This window comes from Mustela erminea, chromosome 17 (assembly GCF_009829155.1).
Source record: "Mustela erminea isolate mMusErm1 chromosome 17, mMusErm1.Pri, whole genome shotgun sequence".
Taxonomy (NCBI): Eukaryota; Metazoa; Chordata; class Mammalia; order Carnivora; family Mustelidae; genus Mustela; species Mustela erminea.
In genome coordinates this window covers 46433309-46456860 of record NC_045630.1, presented here as the reverse complement: position 1 = coordinate 46456860, position 23552 = coordinate 46433309, and the positions used below count along the sequence as shown (strand labels likewise).

The window sequence follows — 23552 nt, the reverse complement described above, 5'->3', positions numbered from 1 at the left end:
TCCCCTGGCCATTTCTGGGTTATATAAATGTTTGATGAAAACTCTCTCAGGGGAAATCAAATTTTTATAAGAATTTAATGATAGCCCATCCAGATGTGTGAGGACTTGAGTTGACGGCTCCTTAACCCTTTACTAGCTCACGTCCTCACCCAGAGACTCTGGAGAAGGCCTAGAAAAGAAACATGGGTGTTTCATAAGATCTACTTCTAGTTCACACAGAAGGGAAAAATAAATGCCCTTTGTAAGTTTCCTATGAAGCTGCATTCCTTCATGGCCGGCTTGGGTGCTCGTGGTGTCACGGATTCTCTCCCCAAGCGCGGAGCCCTCACAAGCCCCCAGCTATGCTTGAGGACAATGCCCTGTTCTTCATTCATCCATCTGCTCCTGGGTTGGGAAAGCCACAGGAGGACGGGGGAGGAAAGCCACATTCCAACGAGCCTACAGCTCTCAGACTCCATTAAGTCAGCTCAGAGTGTCTTTCTGGCCTGAAGTCAAGGTTTCCTGGTACGTGTCAGATGCCTCATGCGGGTTTCTACAGTCCAAGTTTCAATCTTGTTATATTATAAAATGAAGTCAAAGGCGAGTCCTCGTGTCAGTGTCCTGGCACCGACAAAAGTAACTTTTCACTCAACCTCACTGCCTTCACACACACCGCCCTTGCACACCACGAGGAGGGAGGCAGCATGGTGTCCGTCACGCAGAGGGCAACAGACGGGCACAAGATTCATCCCCTGTCCTAAAGCAAGTTCTGGATCCTGTCACGATCAGAACGGCAAGGTACCCAGGCTCCCACTCACTCCTGCCCCCACTGCTGCTGTGTGGCCCAGGTGTCCTTTGGCCGTTTGTATTGCCTTGATCATCCCGAAACCACTGATACGGGCACTAGCAGGGGTGCCGACCAGAGACATCAGGCTGCACAAAAAAGGCCAGGTTTGAAGAGCACGTGCTACAAAACCCCATCTTTGTGACGTCCTGCAACGGGCGAAACGAATCTATGGTGAGAGAAATCAGAACAGTGGTTGCTTTGGGTGGGGGAGGACTGACTGGGAAGAGAAAAGAAGAACTTTCTGAGGCAATGGAGATATTCTCAGTCTTGACAGAGATGTAGGTTACAAGCGTGTCTGAATTTATCCTAACTTTTGAAACTGTAACACTTACTCTTAGGCGGTGTATATAAATTATATCTCTAGGCAGTATTAAAAGACACCAAAAGGAAAAAAAAAAGTCTTGCCTTAGGAAATGACCTTCTTCCCACTCCTTTTACTCCTGTCTTCCTTCAGTGAATATACTATGTGGTCAGCTGTGTATTAAGCACTGTGTGTATGTTTAAAAAAAAGAGAAGGGGCGCCTGGGTGGCTCAGTGGGTTAAGCCTCTGCCTTCGGCTCAGGTCATGATCCCAGGGTCCTGGGATCAAGCCCCGTATAGGGCCCTCTGCTCAGCGGGGAGCCTGCTTCCCCCTCTCTCTCTCTCTGCCTGCTTCTCTGCCTACTTGTGATCTCTCTCTCTCTCTGTCAAATAAATAAAATCTCTAATGAATAAATAAATAAAAGAGAAACCTTAGTATATAAAGTGTGTGTGTGTGTGTGTGTGTGTGTGTGTGTGTGTGTATAAAATCTCTATGCCCAACATGAGGCTTGAACTCACAACCCCGAGATCAAGAGTCGTATGCTCTCCCAACTGAGCCAGCCAGGTGACCCAGTTTCTATATTAAGGTAAAGAGAAGACTTGGTTCCCGTCTTCATGGAGCATACAGACACTAAGAAACATTCCTCTGTTCCTAGTGCAGTCAGTCAAACTTTTTTTTACTTCCAGCTTCCAATAAGAAATACATCTTGTCACACACCACCCCCCCCACACCTGACAGTTTCACAAAATAAAACTTAATCTAAGTATGATATACCTTAGATATTCTAATTTCCTTCTCATTCTATTCTAGTCTGTTCTGTTCTATTCTAGTTTATTCATTTAAAAAAACAAACAAACAAGTCAAATGCATAAAAGTGATTTCATGACTCCCCCTAATGGAACATGATCTATGGTTTGAAGAACACAATCCTAGGGCCCCCCGGGCTTCCCTCAGCATTGCAGTTAGCCAGTTTCACAGAAATTATCTTTTTGTAGGTCTATGAACACCTCTAGGGCAAAAATGATTTTATACATTTTGTACCCTTGGTGCTAAGCACATAGCGTCATTCCAAATAAATATTTACTTAGCCACATAATGTTATCAGCTTTAAAAAGGAAAAAGAGAAATCAATCTGTCCTCACTTCAGGAAAAATGAAAACAAAATAAACAACAAACACATCAAGAGTGATTCGGCCGTCTGAGTGGCCTGGAACGCTACTAACATGGACCCGCCCACAGTAACCTATACCCACAGCCGAGCTGAGCTCTAAGGAGGCCGAGAAGATGCTTTTTCATGAAACTTTGTACCATATACATGAAGATGGGCCCTAATATCTTTCTTTTTAACTGAGAATAAGGTGCAAAATACCTTACTTCTTGGACTGATTTTAAAACACCCACGCACATCTGATGGAGGGTCTTCGGACTGCAAAGGTGATGACTGACACAGCTGTAGCCCCTGTCTCCGTCTGAGGTCAGTATTCTGGTAAAAGGGGCAGGCAAGTTGTTGTTCTGGGGGCAAAGAGGTGTGATGGACTGCATGGCCTGATTTTTTTTTTTTTTTAAAGATTTTATATATTTGACAGACAGAGATCACAACTAGGCAGAGAGGCAGGCGGAGGCAGGTTCCCCGCTGAGCAGAGAGCCCGACACAGGGCTCAATCCCAGGACCCTGAGACCATGACCTGAGCCGAAAGCAGAGGCTTTAACCCACTGAGCCACCCAGATGCCCCTGATTCTTTTTTTTTTTTAACCAAATGTGAGATATATAGCAGAAATGGAACATAAGAAAGAACTGATTCTCTTTCTTGTGCTGAGAACAGGCGTCGCTCCCGACAGTGAAGAGCCATTCCCCTCCTGAGGAGAAAGGATCCTGTTTAGCGCTCTGACTTCCACCGAAGGACGGTGCTGAGACTGGCATCAATAAGCAAAGAGGAGAAAGTCGTGCCTGGAATAGGCCTAAGGGTTCCCCTTACCGGGTGGGACCACGACACCCAGGACATGAACAGGCAGAAGTCTACCAAATCAAAAGTCCCTGGCTGGAGGAACTAGTTTGGAAAAGTTCCCCAAGCATGTGAAGCCAGATTTCAGCACCAAGATCAAGTCCAGTTCCTCTGTTTGCCGGAGAGAGAGGTGGGGGAGAGGGCAGCACGGCAGAGTTCCAAAACAGGTCAGTAACCAGCCCCAGAGAACCTGAATCTTACACCAGACCCCAAATGCTGTTGCGAATTGTGGCAGGCTCACTCACTGAGAAACCAAGTCAGGCAGGTGTGCCAGGTCTGGCCAGAAGCTTTTAAAGCCCAGTGGCTACCTGCAGACAGCTAGAGGCCAATATCAGGCTTCAGAGAGGAGACCAGCCCGGGTACACCTGAGTCAGCTGGCTCCCGGCCCCCCACTTGAAGACTAGAAGGAAAGGTGTATTCCTGCAGCTATAGTCAGGGCTGGCTCAGGAACAGGGCAAGGTGGGCGTCTGTAAGACTCAATGTAAAGTTTGAAGAAAAGCAGCAGGAGAAGCAAGGCCAAGGTTGACCCATAAGGCAAAAGACAAAAAGCATATCCCTTGTGCCTAATGCGTGCAAAACACATGTGCCTATTTACCGGCTTCTCTCATCATCTTTGCGTCACAAATCAGAAAGCACGGGCCATAGGTCAAGGGCATCTAGCTACCTTATTGACCAGGACCTTCGAGAGCAGTGTAACTGCGGGCAGGTAACCTTCTTGAGCCATAGATTCCTAATCTTCAAATTGGAGACAGTAGCACTGATCCAGAGGGTGACAGGATAGTCAAATGAAGTAATACTAAGAGACGTCAAGTACCAGCTAAATGAAAGGCATGATCTTTTCTACCTCTGTAACTCTAACCATTCACATCTGTGTGCAAGCAGTGACCTAAGGGAACGGTTTCTGAGAGACAGAAGTGCACTGCAGCTACGAGCATTGAGTTCGTCATCAGACCTAGGGACAAATCTTGCCTCTGTCACTTATTAGCTGACTGTGGGTAAACTCATCTAAACTCTGAATTTTAAACTGTAAAAACGAAGAAAAGAGTGCCCTCTCCCAGAATTGTAGTAAGAACTGAATAAGATAAAGTAAAAAGGGCTTCACCTCTTCTTGCCTGGTACATGGCAAGCCCCTAATGGACCACAGCTACTGTTGTCATAATTCTTCTCAAAATGCTCCAAGAGGCCGAGCAACAGAACTGGGCAACACCTGACCAGTTCTCCAAACCCAGGAAAAAGGCGCCCCTGAGCCCCCAGCTTGAAGCACTTACATCAATAAGGTCAGACAGGTCGTGGATGTAGTATTTGAAGACAGATGCATTGGTTGCTTCCAGAGCCAGTAAGTACTCATTCCGGGCTTTAATGGCCTTCAACTTATTCTCTGTGTACTTGGCTTGGCGCTGAAAACAGAACAAAAGTTCAATTCTACTTTTTTTTAAAAGGGGAGATTGTGCTCTAAAAGATGAAAGTACAGTACATTTGAGAACCACAATAGTGCGGCTACTCCCTGTGCGCGTCTGCCTTAAATTGGGTTCTAATTCTGTTTAATGAGGGCATAATGTAGATCAATCCAGGAAAGGTTAATGAGGCTCCCTACTTTAGATGCATGTCCCACTTTGGTTCTGTCGGCAAACACTGTTCTCCATCCTTTACCACCAGCTGGAAGAAGGGGTCCCTACATCTGCCCCTGAGTACGGCACAGCTGAAGCCCAGCCCTAGGTCTTGTGGTCCCTCTCCCAAGCCTTTCTTCTGATCCTTATGAATGTGCTACAGGCAAAAGCTTGGAGCCCCTACACCCAAGTTCTTCTGGTACCTACAATGTCTTCCAGGGCAGATAGCAAGGACTCACTTTTGGCCATCAGGCACTAAAGGAATGAGTTTCTTTGTTCCGCTCTTCCTAGCACCTACTGGAAAACTCTTGGTCCTGACTTCCACAGTGTTCCTCCCCAGCCCCTACAGTTGCGGACGCATACATACCTTCTCCTTCATCTTCTCAATCTTCTTCACCGAGCTCCTCCGGACGTGCTTCTCTTCAATGCGGACATTGGACGAGGAGTCGGGGGAGCGTGGGGTCTGCCGGTCTTCCTGCTTTACCGATTTTCCAAATTGCTTCTCCTCCTGCTTCTCTGCCTCCTTTAGCTTGCTCTGAGCACTGATGCTGTCGGCATTGTACATGTGATAGGTCTTCATGACCTGCAAGACACCCCCGCCCCCACCCCCAGAGGTCAAGCCAATAGGGTCAATTCTCCGCTTTACAGACTACCAGATTCAGCTGACCTGTGCCATAGGAAGGAAGCAACATCCTCACCCTCTTAAGGGAAAGGTTCTTAAGTGTTCCGCTCAGCCAACACTGCATATTAAAGACCACCCCAAAGCACAGGAAAGCAGCATTTGAACGGAGCCAATGTCTTCTTATTAAAAGGACTTTACATCTTCCATCATGTGTTATTTACTTCTATTTATCAACACCTGTAATCATGACTCTTATATCAGTTAAGTGATTTCCATCGCTTAGCCAGCTCACAAGGTCAAGTACACAGGATATGTACGTCACCACCACTTGGATCCCAAGAGCAAAGCCCTTCCGGGGCAGATCAGGAACCCTGAGAGGAAAAAGCACAGAGAGGGATGGAGTCTCCAGTGTCCAGCACAGACACAGACGGAGCAGTCAATACTTTCGGGACCTTTCAGATACAAAACGGGGAAGAAGAAAGGCTCCCAAAGCTCCTTCTAGTGGCCTAGCATTCTAAGGATCCGTCTGGCCCACTTCATGTGGGTCAAGCACCCTCCCTCACGGGAGCTAATTAGGACAGCAAGGGCAAGAACAATGGTAGTTCTTGTTTCTTGAGCATGTAGTATATGCTTGGCTTTGTGCCAAGTGCTACACACACATTTTCTCATTTCATCCTTACAGTGACCCCGGGATCTAGAAAACAACCTATGAAGACTGTTAACCCACACAGCAATTCAGGTGAGAGCCCAAGAAGAAATAAAACCCACATCGGGTAAAGCTAGAGCTGCCATAAGAAGGAAGTAGTATTAAAGGAGAAAAGAATAATTTTCACATTTCCCACCAAAGCCACTGTCTGGGGGTCCAATCTCTTTTCTTACAGAGGAGGCAGGGAAGGCTAGAACTCGTGCATGCTTCCTCCCAAAGGTACATCCAGCCACAAGATGCCTGCTCATCCCTGCTGGAGCTCTCTGTTTCTACACAGGGAGCCTCTGGCTTCTATCTGGGAATTAAAAATGCTGATTACAACCAAGCGAGCTCAAGTTCGAGAGTGCTGACATTTTCATTTCTTTGACAGGGAGAAAGAGTGTGGGAGCCCAGGGTGCAGACCGAACAACGGGGAGTAAGGGTGTAATACTGACAATGATATCCACTGCTTACCTAGTACGTGCTGCGTGTCAGAGGCTTTATGTGAGCTGTCTCACTGAACCCTCACAACTCCTCCATTAAAGACATGTGATTATCTCCACTTTTAACTATGGGGAAACTGAGACACAAAGAGATTAAACTATCCCACACAATGTCACACCACTCATACATGGCAAAATCAGGATTCAAACTCAGGTCTGTCAGACCACAAAGTCCACATTCTGAGCCACTAGGCACCAGTATCTTCCTCTTAACAGGACCAGAGCTGGGTTAGCTAGGAGGAAAGGTTAGTTTAATCAAGACCGGGTTGAAAAGAAGAGCTGGTTTTATTAGGGCTTTGTGTTAGAGAAGTGGTCCTAAGTGGGGGGCTAATCTGGAGACTTTTTTTTTAAATAAAGATTTTTATTTATTTAACACAGAGAGATCACAAGTAGGCAGAGAGGCAGGCAGAGCGAGAGGCGGTGGAAGCAGGCTCCCCGCTGAGCAGAGAGCCTGATGCGGGGCTCAGTCTCAGGACCCTGAGATCATGACCTGAGCCGAAGGCAGAGACTTTAACCCACTGAGCCACCCAGGCGCCCCCTGGAGACATTTTTGATTGTCACAACTTGGGAGTTTACTACTGGCATCTGCTGGACAGAGTCCAGGGAGGCTGCTAACCACCCAGGGTACGGGACAACCCACCACAAAACTGTCTGCCCAAAACATCCATGGTGCTGAGGTTGAGAAATCCTGGATTGACCTTATGGGTCAGCAAGAAGTGGTGGAAAGAATAAAGAATATCAGGCCATCGACAAAATCAAAGTTCATTACAGTTTAAATGTCTCATTTTGGCTACAGAACTTTTAAAATCTACTCTTCACCTTATTTTCAACCTGACATCATTTGCCGTAAGTATAAGATCAACTCTCCACTCTTCTATACTGGTGAAATGATATTTAGTAACTGGTATCATTAAAAACTTTTCTAAGTAATTCAAACCGTCCCCTAGATTCCAGAGTGACTAGAAAGTGAGGAAGAGGCACGTATTATCCAGGCTGAAGAAGGGTAGACTACTTTTTCTTTCTTTTCACCTGAATATGATTCAAAAGCTTGAATGAATAGTTGAAAAAATGATTTTTAAAAAAGTGAATTTTCATTTCACAATGATACAAGAAACACTATGAATGAATATAAGTCAAAAAAGGACTCAAAGGAATAATGCCAAGAAGACAACAATGAAGTAATGAAACTTAGTGATTTATATTGCTCCTTTCCACTAAAGAACTCTCTGTGAAAGAGTAAAACACCACCTAGTCCAGGAAACTATGAGTTCCAAAAGGTAAGCATCACTTCCTCTTTTGTGTTTTCTTCTCTTCTCCACAGTTGGGAAATGTGTCATGTCCACAGTTGACAATTTTACAATCAATGTGGTTGCCTGAAAGACTTTGACTTAATGACACCAAATCTGTCCTCTATGGAAATATGGAAGAAGTATAGCTAGTATCCTTCAACTCAAGGAAAAACTGAGGTACCCAGGGGTCAAAGCTTAAATAAGTGATACCAAAACAATTGGGAAAAATAGGGAAGTCAAGACAAAACTTGGAGAAATAGACATATATACATATATATATGTGTGTGTGTATATATTTATATACATACATATATATATATTTATATATATATATATAGAGAGAGAGAGAGGCAAATATAAACTAGGGGGAAAACTCAGAAGTCTAAATTCTCAGTTATACAAAGAGAATTCACTTTACTTCAAAAAACAAATTCTTAATTTATGCCATTAGCCCTGATCTCTCCCCAAGCCACACTAAAATAACAGAAAAGAGTTTTTATTATTTCTTAGATATAAACTGAGGAAAATAAAAAGAATGAAAACAGCACATAAAAAGCGGGGAGGCAAGTAGTGAATGATCCACCAAACCCTAAACCAAATGAAGGCAGAGCCAAGAAGCAAGCTGACTTACATCACTGAAGCCCTAAGAGGAACTGGTGGCAGTGGGATGAAGATGGGAGTTAAAACAAGAGAAATTACCGAAAGCCTAGAATTGCTGGACTACCAGACCCCATCCTCTCCCCCTCCAGGGAAGACTAGAGGCACCTTCTCTTATAGAGGGCCTATACATTGGGAACACCAGGCTAAGCTGAGAATAGGGGTACTGAACTTAAAATAGGAAGATCAACAGAAAATTCTACACTGAACATTGTGATGGCCCTGGCCTCTTACACAACTCAGGCCCCAGACACAGGCAGGAAGTCAAAAGAGCCTTGTCTGGGGAATCTGACTGTCCAAGATAAAAGACCTAGAACTAGTGACTATCAGGGCTTCCCCAAGGAAACACCAGTCAGATCACCCTACACTAAAGACCACAGATAGCACAAATCTTTCAACCGGCTTTTCAATGCCTCACTTTAGAATAAGAAAAGGCAGCTAAGGAGTACCAAAAATTTAAGGAAAATATCTACTATGAAAGGCCAAGACCAAAACAAGCAATTAAGAGAGAACAGAAAGTATACAGAAAGAAGAAAACTTCAAAAGCAATCAATAATATCCCCAGAGAGGTCAATGAAAAACAAAAAGACATCATGAAACAAGAACAGAATACAACCAAAAAGGAACATTTGGGGAATAATAAAAGACCTCTTGGCAATTAAGATTCAATTCAAATCTCTCTCTAAGAAGCCTGACTTCATGTAAATATCATCACCTCATACTTTACTTGCTGCTTTACTTTTCTGTCTCTTCTCTTGAAACTAAATGCCTTGAGTTCAGGGACATCTCTTATTTGTGTCTGTATCTCTAGTGCCTAGTACTGGGGACAAACAGGCAAGCAGAGCTGGTTGTCTATTCACTGACACTGTCTCCTGGGAGCAGGTGCCCAGTACCAGTCTGCGGCAGCTGGGCCAGCAGACAGCTACTGCACCAGATCAAGCAGCCATATATTCAAGGGGAGTATAGAAGCATGAAACTTCTAGGGCAACCACACCCCAGCATTACAACACCTCTCCTTCCTTTCTCAATTCTAGGGCTTATTTGACTCTTCTTACTTAGCCAATCCATGTGGCTTCTGTGCCCCTACAGACCCTCCTTCCTTTGGGTACTTGCTGGACTTTTTCAGATACAAACTGTGAGTACAACTGAGGCAGAGAATTCCAGAGTTCTTCAGGAAGCAGTATGCTCCAACCTCAGAGGCATCCCTGGGTCACCAGTTGGAAAATGAAAACCGCTTATGACCATAGCCTCCCAACTAGCCAGCTCAATATGGGGGGAGACACACATGGAGGAGAAAGCTCACTAGGGCTGCTCTATGAATGGCAGCTGTGGGAAGCAGCCCCTGGCACAGAATGCCAAGTCAGGAAATTCAAAGGTCCTTCAGGCAGAAAAGAGGAAGGTACAGAGGGGCAGCTGGCCACTTATGGTATGAGTCTGGGCCTCCTGCCCAAAGGCATCCTTATTTGGGAACACCGAGACTCTGCCCCTTGGATCAACAAGATTCAAAAGTACTTAAATTATCAACCCTTGGGTAATCAGTCTCCCAAAAAGAAATATTTTGAGCATTAGGGGAGATACAAGCCAAGGAGAGCACTGAACATGGTGGGTTCCTTATATCCTTGGTTTCCTTTATCCCATGGCCCACGAATAACTTCCACTGCTCATGGGGGTCACTGAAGCAAAAGGCCCTCTTGCCTTCCCAAAAAGCAAATAAGGTGAGAGCTCTCTATAAAAAGGTCTCCCTTGTTCTCTTCTTAACTCCTCTGAAGAGAGAGAAGGAGAACATTCAGCAAGTAGCTTCCCAAAGCCACTATTATATGACTGCCAAGTTCTTCCTTATTGAAAGCACTGTCAAATGTCGAGTGACCAACTGTCCTTGCTTACCAAAGGGCTCTCCTAGGTGTAGCACTCAAAGTCTCATGTCCCCAAAACCCTTCAGTTCTAGGCAAATTGGGACAGTCAGGGACCCTAATGCCATGGTGCCTTCCTGAAGCCAGTCCTACACTCATCTCACCCTACAGAAGAAACAACTCAATTCTGTCCTCTGAACTTTCTAATGGCCTACAGGATCTGCAAACTCACTTGACCCTTAACTACTGTCGGATATTTTAGGAAGTGTGACTGGAGAGACACGAAGTATGTGGAGACCTGAGTCAAATTTGTATTTTGGCCTTGGACAAATTAAACGAGTGTGTATCCAGGGATAAAAGATACAGCACAGGGAACACAGTGGTGTCATAATAGCATTGTATGGAGCGAATGGTAGGCGCACTCGTGAGCGCTTGTTGAATTACTGTGTTGTACGCCTGAAACCATCGTAACACTGGGTGTCAACTACATGACAATAAAATGAAGTAGAAATAAAAATAGTGTATACCCATTCACCTCCTGGCAGGAAACTCCATGCCCACCCAATTCTCAGTCTGTATGCCAGCGGGAAGATTCCGCGCTCTGCGTCAGCACGGAAGCACTGGCTGATGTTGGACTGTGTGAAGACTGCAGTCCAACTGGCCAGTTTAGCCTCTTCAAACCAGAGCAACAAGTTCCATAGTTTTCTTCTTCATTCCTGCACGAACTATACCCTTTCACTTATTTCTTTTTAAAAAATCATAGCGTATTGGGAGATCTCGGACACAAGGCAGAGCTAACAGATCCCTGGGCACTGTTCTTTCGTTGTTCCCTCTAGTCCCACTGCAGAAGTGGCAACCTGGTTTTGAGCTGGTTTGGGGTTTGCTGGCTATCCATCCTACTCCTCCCCAGAAAGAGCAAACAGCAGAGGCCCATGATGCTTACGAGAAAATAAAAGGATTCATATAATGACTTCATGTGTCATATTCTATCTTGGTGAATTCTTTGCCAGGAAAAGGGAGTAATAGCTCTTCTTGGTGCCTAGAAGATGCTCTAAAAATAAAATGCAGACGTAAAACATTAAAAAGACAACAGGGCTCAGGAAAATGCATCTAGTCTGTAAATGATTCACATCAACAGGCTTCTATTTTTATAAAAAAGCCTTAACTGCACTTGAAAGAAATGAGAACTTGGGAGTCGAACTAAAGAGTCCCGTCTATCTGCTTGGCTTCGGAGCAGAAGAGTCACAGAGCAGAAGTCCAAACAAGCTGAGCGTCACTGGAGGCCAGTCTGATGACTACTCTACCCTATTTTCTTGCTTAACAGTTGCTATGACAAAAGAGCCACACCTAGGCTTTTGGATCAAGAACATGGAATTCTCTGATCCCAAATGGCTGTGATGAATGTCACCACTGCCTGTCTTCCTGTGAAGAAAGAAAGGAAGAAAGAGAGAGAGAGGAAGGAAGAAAGGGAGGAAACACAGTGAATAAACACGGTAAACATAGGAAATCAATTTCACCTCCAGGACAGAATGGTACAAACCTAGACAATGACACAAAGGCTGGGCACAGACCCGCTGAAGACGGGGGCCCTGAAAGGCCTTTTAAAAACCCAGGGAGTCGATGCCCAGTCTCTGCCTGAATCAGCCCCTGCGATGAGGGGCATTTTGGACCCTGGACTGCCCTCTAGGGCACCCGCTTTCGTGGCAAATGCGTAGATGGAGCCAGGAACTGATGCACAACCCTGAACATGAAGTCCTTCCCGGCCGGCACATACTAATGGCTCAATGCAGGCTGTGTTCCTCGCCATTAGCTTTGGGGTCCCCAGCTTGCTGCTACCGGGGGTCAGTTGTGCCGATGAAGGCCTTGGCCGGTCTCCGGCGGTTATGCCCCCACAAGGTCACGGTTAGTTTGTGTAGCTGATTAGGGAGCTCATTTTGAGATTTTTGGGCTTGAGCTTGTTCAGATTTGAAAATAAGAGTGTGAGGAAAAGAAATGGGTGGAGTCACCCCCAGTGGGGACCACGCAGCGTCCTCAAGCTCAGCTCCGTGCTGCCGCTGATGGGAACTCAGCTGCAGGCTGCCAAATGCTGCTTTCCCTGCTTGTTAAAGAGCCAGGCACCATCTGACTTACCGAGTAGAGCTCATTCAGGACCTTCATCAGATCATCTTGGAGCTGCTGGCCGACTTCTTTACTCTGCAAGGAAAGAGGAACAGAGGTTAATTGGGAACCAGAAGGGGGAGGAGGGGGCGACAAAGCAAGAACAGCATTATGGGCTCTACAACTAACACAGACTCAATTAAGGCCCATTATTTAATCCAGCAAATCAGATAACCACTCCGATCAGACTCAATTATGGTCAGATTACGCAAAGAGTTTTAATAAAATGAAGTGCGCCCCTTCTATAGCCTAGTTAAGGCAGTCGTGTGGAGGGCAAATGGGTGTAGGATTTGATTTTTCAGTGGGTCCCCGAAGAGCCGGCTTGAAAGCCACATCTGACCTAGCAACTGTTGTTAGGCAGAGTAAGTCTTCTGGGACACTTGAACTTGAGCCTTCTTGAGAATTGTGGAAGAAAGATGTGAAATAGGACGCCACAGAAAGAAGGACATAAACATCCAAGGGCTCCGAAGCACCTCACCAAATAGGTATGTCCAAGGAGGAAGGAAGTATAGGTCTTACTTGATTTATTTCTGCCCCAAACTCCCAGCGCAGTGGTACCCCAGTAATAACTGCTTTGGAGATCAGCTCATGGTACCCGATTCGGATAATACATGTGAAGGGGTCTCCAACCTGTCTGTACTAAGTAGTAGTGGTTCTCGGGCATCTAATGACATAGACAAAATAGTAGAAATAAAGAAGGATGAAGAAGCACGAAGGAGGAAAGAGCCATGCCTTCTGTACTGAGCGTTCTATGCCGAGCCCAAGAGAGCAGGGGATAAAACTAATTGGCATCACTGGGTCATCAAGAGGGGAAGCCCTCTTTTATCTTCTGCCAGTTCCTTCTAGTTCTTTCCTACCCATCAGATACCATCAATGCCCTTCTAACAGCAGGTAGATACTACCCCTGGTGTGGCTCCACTCCCAGGGGAAGAAAGAAAGAGGTCTTGCATGTCCGAAGCATAATCATTTGCAATCTTGCTTTATTCAAGACGTATGACTTTAAAACTATTTTCTCTGATTCTAAAAGGAATATATGTTTATTGTAATTAATAAGAAGACTGGAAAAAGAAAAACAAAACAAAAAAGCCAAAACTCAAGAAGATGGGCAAAAAGGAAAAGCAACTTTTAATTCCTACCACTAAGAAATCACCACTTGAGACTTTATCTATTTTTCTAGTTTCTTCCATAAGATTTTCATGAAATCGGGGTTGCATTATACACTCTGCAACTTACCCAAACAAAAGTTTGTGAACAGTTCCCCCCATATTCTTCTTCTAGAACATTATGGAAGATGATATTGCCGCAGCTCCTATTCTTGGATATCCATTTTGCTTACAAATTTTTATGATAAAACATGCTCCATTAAATTATTTGTTGCATCACCTATGCACACACCTTTCATCATTTTGTCCCAGAAGTCACATTGCTGAGTCAAAGACTATTCATTCATGCCATTACACTGCCCTTGAGAAAAACTGTACCAATGAAAAACACTACCAGAAGCCTTTTTTCTTGATGATTCAGCAGGTACCTTCTCATGACCTGCGGTCCTTTGACTGTAGTGAGTTTGAACTTTCTCTTTTTTACATGTTCTTTCAGCATTCTCGTGTCTCTTGAATGCTTTGCCTTTTTCTGTTAAGGAATTAATTATGGAACACAACATCTGTGTGACCTTTGTTGTGTGGAGACAGACTCTTTACACCTGGTGGGGTGGAAGTCGGCGGGAAGAGCCTTGAAGAAGCCATCACACGAGTTTCCTATTCTTGGCTCCTCCACCATCAAGAAGATAACTTTGAACAATGCGATCGATTCCTCTCTCTGGGCCTCTGTTTTCTTTTCCGTAAAATGAAAGGCTAGCGTACTCCAAGGCCCCTCCCAACCTCTGCCATTCCAGGATCCTTCATGATATTTTGCCTGGCCTCTTGAGTCCGTATTAGATGCACCCTCCACCCACTTCTGCGTACGGCTGGTCGGCTTCACTTCCCAAAGCAGAAGATAATGAGCAAGTTCTCCTCGGGGACTGAGATGCTCTACAAAATGGAAGGCTTCAGGGTAGCTTGCCCGTCTTAAATTTATCATTCTAAATGTCTCTCATTCAATAGCCTCAACCACTGGAAGAGCCACAAGAGGAAATGCCTTTCATCTAGACTCTCACATACCGGCTTCTCCTTCCCATCATGGGGGGAGAGCTGAGGTCCACCGAAGCAGAGAGATCCAAGGAGGTGAAGTGAGGCAAAATGACTCACCATCCAGCCCCAGAGTCAGCAACGGAGGCCAGGAAGTGACCACGAGTATCACTTCCAAGTGTCCTGCCCTCCAAACACCCGACCCTCCCTCCAGGTCCCAACTCCCCTGCCAGCCTCCCTCCCTCCCTTACCACCTCCTCGTGTTTAATGGTGGAGGTGCTGGAAGAAGGCTTCCATTCCTCTACCCTGTTGCTTACCCAGGACTTAAATAACTTAGCCACAGGAGGGGGGGGAAGGGGAAAGGAGAAGGAGAAAAAGCATAACCAATAAAAAAGCAATTAAGCCCAGGCAGATGTTTCCTTTCGTGTACCGATTAGCTGGAAAAGGACCGACTCAACTATTATCCCTGTTTATTTGAACAGGCTGCTGAAGCGATTCTGACTTACGGCTCCCTGTGGCTGAGGGCTGGGCCGGGGAACACACGAGAAGCTCTCCCAGCTACAGTGGCCCCACCAAGCCCCCAGCAAACAGGAACAATGCTGCCACCAGGAGAGGCAGGAAATGGCCAGTGCCTCCCTCTCCACTCACGGATGCTAAAAGGCCACGGTTCTCTGTTTCAGAAACCTTAACTATGCGCCTCTGGGGGCAAGAGTGGCCCCAGCAGCAAGCCAGGAAGGGCTGTCAGAGCTGGGAAGCTACAAGGGGACCCCACCCAAACACAAAAGGGACATTTAATCCCGGGAACAACAAAACCTGAAGAGGCCGAGTACATGACAATGAAGTCTGCAGGGCCTTTCCGTTCCCTGCTTTTTAAAAAAAAAAAAAAATGCAATGGGTTTTCTAGGCAGGGAGGCATAAGAATTTACAGAGCAGTCTTTGTACGCTATCACACAGCCTGCATCTCTTTTCTTTAAAATTTCTTGGAAGAGAATGAGTCATCTAAACATTGCAGGAAACCAAATAGAAGTCGAGGGAAAAAATTACTTTGGGCAAAGTTTTTTTTCTCTTAAATGTTTGCATAGTAATCTTTGCCTGGAAAAAAAAAAAGATGCCTAAATTTAGAATAGAAATGTGGCACAGTGAACAATGCCGGGTCTCTGGGACAGGCGGGGATCTTTTATTTTGAAGCTCCCCACAACCCTGTGGTCAGAGTGTGTTTGGGGGGGGATAGGGAGGTAGGGGGGAGGTGGGGAAAGGTGGGGGAGATTGGGGGGGGCACTCCACCAGGCCACTGGGGCGGGCCTGCTCCTACGGAGGTTGCTACAGCTCCTGCCAGCTGTGCGTTTACCAAATGGGCAGGGAATCCTCCTCTTCCAACAGATAGCAGCACTGGACGACAGAAATGAAAATGCACAGCCTTGTTTCCCCCAGACCGTAACCTGCCAAAGCCTCCTCCCACAGAGGAAGACCAGAGCCGCTGAAGTGCAAGAGGCCACGTGCTCTAGGCCGCCCGGTACTGGGTTGCCCCTGTTCTCTGGATGGCTCCATCTCCAGAGCTCAGATGGGTTCATGTGTTCATCTATCGGCATTTCCCAAAGAACACAGATTACGAAAGGGTTTTAAAACCAGCCATCATCAGGAAGACCACCTTTTAATTTATCCTCTAGTGCTTTTGCTCAGCACTAGTGGGGTGGGTGGGCTGTTGTTTACACGCATTTATACTACAAAGCTGTATTATTTGACAGGCACAAAATTACCCGGGCTGTATGAAAGGAAGAAGAGAGGAAGGCACGCATTGGCCATGTGATGAGAGCTAATCTCAGCGCCGTCCCAAGGCTTAGCTTGTCAGCAGGTAGAAACAGTGGTTCATTTAGTTCCCTGCCGATGAGCCCGTGCCAGCAGTTTTCCAAAAAAGAATCCAATTTTCAAGGGCATGTGTCTCCCTCCACCAGCGCCAGCACCCCCCAGCCCCAAAGACACTCCTGAGACCAACTGTTAAAAATCCAGTTGAAAACTGAATTTGCGGGACGCCTGGATGGCTCAGTTGGTTAAGCAGCTGCCTTCGGCTCAGGTCATGATCCCAGCGTCCTGGGATCGAGTCCCACATCGGGCTCCTTGCTCGGCAGGGAGCCTGCTTCTCCCTCTGCCTCTGCCTGCCATTCTGTCTGCCTGTGCTTGCTCTCTCCCCCTCTCTCTGTCTGATAAATAAATAAAATCTTTAAAAAAAAAAAAAAAAGAAAGAAAAGAAAACTGAATTTGCGGGGTGCCTGGGTGGCTCAGTCGGTTGGGCATCTGCCTTCGGCTCAGGTCGTGGTCCTGGGGTCCTGGGACCAAGCCCCACATCGGACATCCTGCTTGGTGGGGAGTCTGCTTCTCTCTCCCTCTGCCTGCCTCTCCCCCTGCTTGGGTTCACTGTCCCTACTTCTCTCTCTCTCAAATAAATAAATTAAAATTTAAAAATAATAATAAAATAAAATAAAATTGAATTTACACGTAGAGCTTTCTGAGTAAAGGGATGCAAAGCCTCTATGAAGCTCTGGCAGGAGAAGCACCACCAGATGTAGAGTGACAGCTGCAGGGACACTCATTCAGCACTTCAAAGAGACCCCGTTTCATGAGCTGGCGCTCTGCCTACAATGCTTTTTGGTGGGGAGGACAGGAGGAAAAGGAGTGGGTGTTTGGCGGCAGGGCTGGTGCTCCAGGATGGCAGACTCCGTGTCTGGCCCTTCCCCAGCCCACCTCGGCCCATCAGAAGTTGCGGGTGGTGATCCTGGAGGTCAGAGCTCAGACACCACTTCTCCATGTCCCCTCGGCTACGCAGCTCACGTATATGCAGAGGGACTGTCTCTAGTCGGTGTGCACGCATTAGGGTACCACGTGATGGTTCTAGCAAGGCTGTGCTCCAGTTGCGACCTCATACTCTGGGGAGCCCAGGCCAGTGGTAAAATACAAATATACTGAATTGCAAGACTTACACAGAAGTGGGCTGGGAGCTGCCGTGAGAGTGACACCTAAAGTGCTTTTACCTTCTAAAGACAGGGGAGACTGGGATTTCAGAATCACACATTTTTCGAACTGCAATCCAATATATTATGGTGTGTCTAAATGAAAGTACTTATTAGGCACACTGCATTCTGCTATTTCCTATTCTTTTCTCTTCTCTTCTTTTTTTTTTAATATTAGTCATAACTCACTAAGTTCATTTTATAACCCATTAATGAATCTTTATGCACAGGTTTAAAAAGACTGGGTATGCTGAACTTGTGGAATTAATAAAGAAAATAGCGGGCTAGGGACTAGAGCCCACCAACTAAGATGCTAAATGACTTGCGTTCAAGGTGGGGAATCCGATGTCTGGAAGCAGGTTGAACTCCTAGATCTTGGCAAGGGGGAAATGCTGGGTTTCAAGGAGTGAGCAAGGAGTCTGTTGGCAAATATTTACGGAATGCCTATTATGTGTCAAGCACTTGTGGTCTGACTGGGAATATAGCAGAACACGGAAGAGTTTAACATTTACAAGCCACCGAGAAAGATCGACATTACCCTGATGTCCAAGCCTATCAGAACACAATTCTTTTGGGCTCAAAGGCCTTACTAGAAAGGGAACAGTCTCAAGCTAGTTTTCTATTTGAGGTCCATCTTTTTTTTTTTTTTTTTTCTATTTCAGCTATGAGGATTCTGCACTTTAACCTAACCCCAGAGCAAGTTAGATGGGGAACCCAGCATGCCCAGAAACAGAAATCCGACTTCAAAAAAATCTAAGTATTCTACAACATATCCTTTTTCTTTGAATTTGCCTTTCTAAATGAGGATAGAAATTTCAGGTTATAATGACATTGCTTCAGTATCAGCGACTCCCCAAGCAGGCATGTTTCACTTTTAAAGAACCTCTTGAGCTTGTCAGCACTGTAAAAACTAATCTCACCAGTAGCTCCTTCACTCAGAAGTGAATGCGTGTAGTTAAGCACTCCTGGTGACAGGAGTCATAACTTAAAAGAAAATGTCCAAAACCGGTTACAGTCTGAGACCCAAAATACCTGTCTCGGAATTCACCTTCTAACGCAACAGGTTTCTCAATGAGATCCTTATTTAATTATCTGAATTTCTTAGCCTAAACAACAGAACAGATTATAACTTTTATTTTTTCTAATTTTATTTATTATTTGAGAGAGAGAGAGAGAGAGAATGAGTAGGAAGAAGGGCAGAGGGAGAAGCAGACTCCCCATGGAGCAGGGAGCCCTATGTAGGGCTGGATCCCTGGACTCTGACATCATGACCTGAGCTGAACGCAGACACTTAACTGACTGAGCCACCCAGGCACCCCAGAGTATAACTTTAAAAGCCCCCTTCTGTCTCCCACAGTGCCCAGCCCACGGCTTTGTGCACAGGAACTGGGAAGTAATCAGTTGTTGAATCAATTAGATCAAATTTTAGTTTAGACTTAAAACACTGTGCTTTCACCTAACCACGAGAATAAAATAACATAGTTGCCTTTTCTGCGTACAAATTATTCAAAGTGGAAACTGCATCAGAAGTTGCCCACATAAACTCCCTCAGGTCACAGTTCACAGATGAGCCACAAAAGGTGAAATGACTTTTCCAGGGTCATGCAGCTCTTCAGCACCCTGCCTGGGACGACTGCAGTCCTGGAGGTGGGCGAAGAGACATCCAGGCTCGGGATAGAGCAGGGTTTGAATCCTGCTTCCACTACCTGATCACAGGACCTCGGGTAAATTACTTAACTGCTCCATATCTTAGTGTCCACATCTGCAAAATAGGGTTAGTAAGGAGATAATACTCCATGTAAAGTCCTTGAAACAAAATGTGGCACCGAGTATGTTCAGTAACGGTTTGGTATTACGATATTAGAATCCAGCCCTCTCTAACACCCACCTGAGCGCTCTCTCCACCACACTGTGCTCCTCCTTCTGGGCCCTCACAATACAATAACAGCTGTGTTAGGTGGAACTGGGAAGGTCCCAGAAGCCAATCACCAGGCAGGACTGTAGCTAACTCCCTCTGATGGAAGGGCTCTATCAACCCACGGGGAAGAAGAATCTTTGCTTTTCCCTATGCCCCCTGCTGCACAATCCATTCTCCTCCTCAGTTTCAGTAAGAACCAGAGTAACAATGACTCCTTAAGAAATATGCACTTTTCCCAAGGAGGGGGGAGTAGGTGTTTAGCAGAAAGGAGGAAACTGGGAGCGGAGGGAGGTAATGTAGAAGGAAAATAAGGAGGATAGAATTACGTTCTATCCCTTCAGGAAGATTAAACAGAAAAAAAATCCTTCTCAACTGCACAACTGGGACTTCGTTCAATGGGTATCATAATTAAATGTCCAAAGGTAGGAGCTCCCTACTGCCTAGGTCAGAAAAATCAAAGACTGCCCATTACCAAGTTCTGGTTTAATGAAATCCAGGGGCTTTCTCCTCTAGGGCACTTGTTTCTGAAAGCCATTTCCTTAAGGCTTTTCCACCCAAAAGTTCCGAAACGTATGACTCGCCAGACTTAATAACCGCAGTAATACTAGTGGCCCTGGGAGAATATCCATTCTCTGGCATGACAGTGAACTCTGCGGATTCAGCTCCTACCTTCCTCAGATGCTTGATCTGCTCTGTTACAAGGAACCGAACCTCCTGCCATGGAAACACATAATTCAGACAAGACTGAATCCCACTGGACTGGGGCAGGGCCAGGGATGGGGCTGGGGGCCAGGAAGAAGCTGAAGGCCCCCTGCTCTCCTAGGACCTCGGATGGCACAGACTTATAACAACCTGAATGTTCCTCTATGGTTGTTTCCGTCTCTGAGAAGGTCCCCTTCTCATACTAAGAAAATAAGCTGAAAGCAACATCCCTTAAAAGGGAAGAGACTACCAAGTCTGAGGCTTCATTTCTTAAATCACCACTGTGATCCTTTTCTTGGCACATTTCCACCTTTAACTCTTCTGGATAAAGATGTTAGCAGGAGTGTAATAATGTCTTCAGGCTCTGATCTCCAGTGCCAAAGCATTTCTTGAGGTCATACTGAAGATCTCCAAGGCAGGACACTAAAGGCATAGAAATGGTATCTAGGTAACTGTAGTGCCCTGGAGAGACCAGGACACAGGGGACAAAAGACACAAAGGCAAACAGGCAACATGAGAGTACAAATCTCTCAGCAACTGTAAAATGAACGCTGGAGAAAAAACAATCAATGGCTTGGAACTGGGCAAGGAGGAGGGAGGGAGGAAAGGCAGAATGATAAGGTGCTTGCAAACATATGTCCTCCCACAATAAGGAATTCCAGGAGCTGGGGGATGGGAAGAAGGCCTGCGTGGCTCCCAGATGGCTGGGGAAAGGCAGGGAGAAGAGGAGTTAATAGAGCTCATCTGAAAGCTGGCAGCGTGAACACAGAGAGGAGGGCGGCCTGGTAGGAAGTAAAAGTCAGCAGCGCCCGTACAGGAAATGCCTGGGGCACTGGGAAAATCGCTGATTAAATACTTTGAGAAAGAGGAACCCAGCAGCCAAGCCAATTCATTGAAGGATCTGTGTAGTTTTAGTGCTTCTGGAGTTGCCTCAGATCCCACCATCGAGCGAGGAGAAAAGGCTCCTGGAGGTCCAAGAGTGGAGAGACCATTTTCTTGGCATTCCAGGTGCCCGAGCTGGACCCATGAGTCACCTAAGGCCAACCCTAGGAGACAAGTAGAGCTCGTTGTTGGCAGAGAACTAGAACGCACTTCCCTGGAGCTGGGGTGGAGACCTGGGTTGGGACAACTCTGTTCTGATACGGAGGAGGGGGTGTGCGATCTTTTTGTCTTCATCAGCACTGCGTCCCCACTGCCACTCCCATCCGGCCTGGTACTCAGACACACAAAAAAAACCTGTATCCTTGGAAGAGGGCACCTTCCCTCTTGCCAGTACCTCAGTACCGATGAAAAATCATTGAACTCTAAGAAGGAAAATGTCCAGAGTTTGGAAATCGGCAATTTCCAATCTCCAGCTCTGATTTTTCACCAAGTGCTTCAATGTTTCTATTTGATTCAGGCTTTACAAAAGCTCCAGGTACGCTTGAAAAGAATGTGTGTCTGCCTACAGTTAGGCACCATGCCCATATATGCCATTTAGGCAGTTTAACTGGTTTTCAACTCTCGACATCTTTACTGAATTGTTTTTGGTCTAATTGTTTAATCACTCATCAAGACATGTGTATTATTAAATCTCCCATTGGGGTTGATGTTTGTCTGTTCCTTCTTTTAATAGTCTGTTTTTGACTTAATGTATTTTACGGTTACGTTATTAAGTATATACTACTTCCTGGTAACTTTAAATCTCCAATTATTATAAAATGTCTCCCTTTATCTCTAATAATAATTTTTTAATTAAAATCTAGTTGGTCTGATCTTATCGAGCTTTCTTTTCCCATCATTCTGCTTTAAATCCTTCTACATGCTTATACTTAAGTCATGTGTCTTCTCTTGTAAGCAACATACACTTTGGTTTTCCTTAAAATCTGTTTGACAATCTACCTTTTAATTTTACAGGAGTTGATTTATCCTTATAATTAATTGATGATACATTCAAATCCACCAAACGGCTATATTCCATTTGTTCTAACTGTCCCTAGAGCCTCCTTTCCTCTTATTTATTATTTTCTTTTTCTCTTCCATTTTTAAAAAATAGAGAGTCACTCTTCTGGCATATTCTGTGTGTTTGGTGAAATCCACCACAGTTAAGACACAGGACAGTTCCATCATCTACCAAAAAAATTCTCTCATGCTGCCCCCCTCCATACTCTTCCACCCTTAAGCCCTGGAAGCCACCACTGTGTCCCATGTCCTAACACTTTTGCCTTTACCAGAATCATCCTTATCTTCTGGGGGGCCATTTCTTATTAACTGAGTTTCCTCCTCTCTTAGATTGGTAGAGATCCTATTTCTCTACTGGTAACCCTAACTAAATTACAATGTATATGCCTGACTTGCCGAAGGCTAATAATAAATTAATATACTTACCGCTTTTTCCACAACACTGTTAAACCTATTTCCCCACCCCCACCTAAAGATAGGCTCTATTGCTGCCATTTTCATTCATTTTATATGTGCTTAACACCTCATATGAAATTTTTTTTTTAAACAGTCACTATTCGTTTAGGTGGACACTGTTTCTTTTCCGGCATCTCAAGGCTTCTATCTGGGGTCATTTTCTTTCTGCATAAAGAATACCACTCAGTTTCCTTTGAGTGCAGGGCTGCTGGTGATAAAGTCTCCTCCTTTTTCTTGCCTAAAAATGCCTAGTTCACCTTCATTTTTTAAAGATATTTCTTTCAGCTTTTCATTCCACTGTCTCCTGTTTTCCACTATTTCTACTGAGAACTCAGCTGTCAACCTATTGTTCCTTTGAAGGTAATATGCCTTTTTTCCCTCACTATCTCTAGCTGTCTTAAAATTTTAGATTCTCTCTGTCAGAGAGAGATAATTTTAATATCATGTGCCCACAGGTAATTTTCTTTGTTTACCCTACATGGGGTTCATAATGCTTCTTCAACCTACAACTTGAGATCTTTCTCTAGTTTGGACAATTCACCACCATTTCCTCTTCAAATATTGTTTCTACCCATTCTCTCTGCTCCCTTCTTCTGGAACTTTACGTGTATGCATGTTAGGCCCATTTGCCATATCCATAATTCTTCTATGCTCTCTTTTGTATTTCCCATCCTTTTATCTCTCTAAGCTTCAGTAGATCTATTTATTCTGACCTACCTTTCTGTTCATTAATTCTTTATTCTTTGTCTAATTCTCTACTCTTCATCTAATCCGTTCAATTTACACACTGAGCTCTCTATTTTAGTTACTGTGCATTTTTAGTACTAAAATTTCTGCTGGAGTCTTCCTTTTTTAAATAGAGATAAAATTCACATACCAAACAATAAAATAAAAGTGCACAATT

At 45.1% G+C, this 23552-nt stretch overlaps 1 protein-coding gene across 11 annotated transcripts in view; it reads right to left on the bottom strand.

Moving 5' to 3' along the window:
- SRGAP2 (SLIT-ROBO Rho GTPase activating protein 2) overlaps positions 1-23552 on the bottom strand; it is a 230546-nt gene that overhangs the window by 65769 nt on the left and 141225 nt on the right. For all 11 annotated transcript variants that reach the window (XM_032318979.1, XM_032318982.1, XM_032318980.1 and 8 more), the window contains 3 exons: positions 12474-12536; positions 5105-5320; positions 4399-4527 (listed from right to left, as the gene is read on the bottom strand). In XM_032318979.1, coding sequence (XP_032174870.1) covers positions 4399-4527; positions 5105-5320; positions 12474-12536 — 408 coding nt within the window. The remainder of the gene's footprint in view (positions 1-4398; positions 4528-5104; positions 5321-12473; positions 12537-23552) is intronic.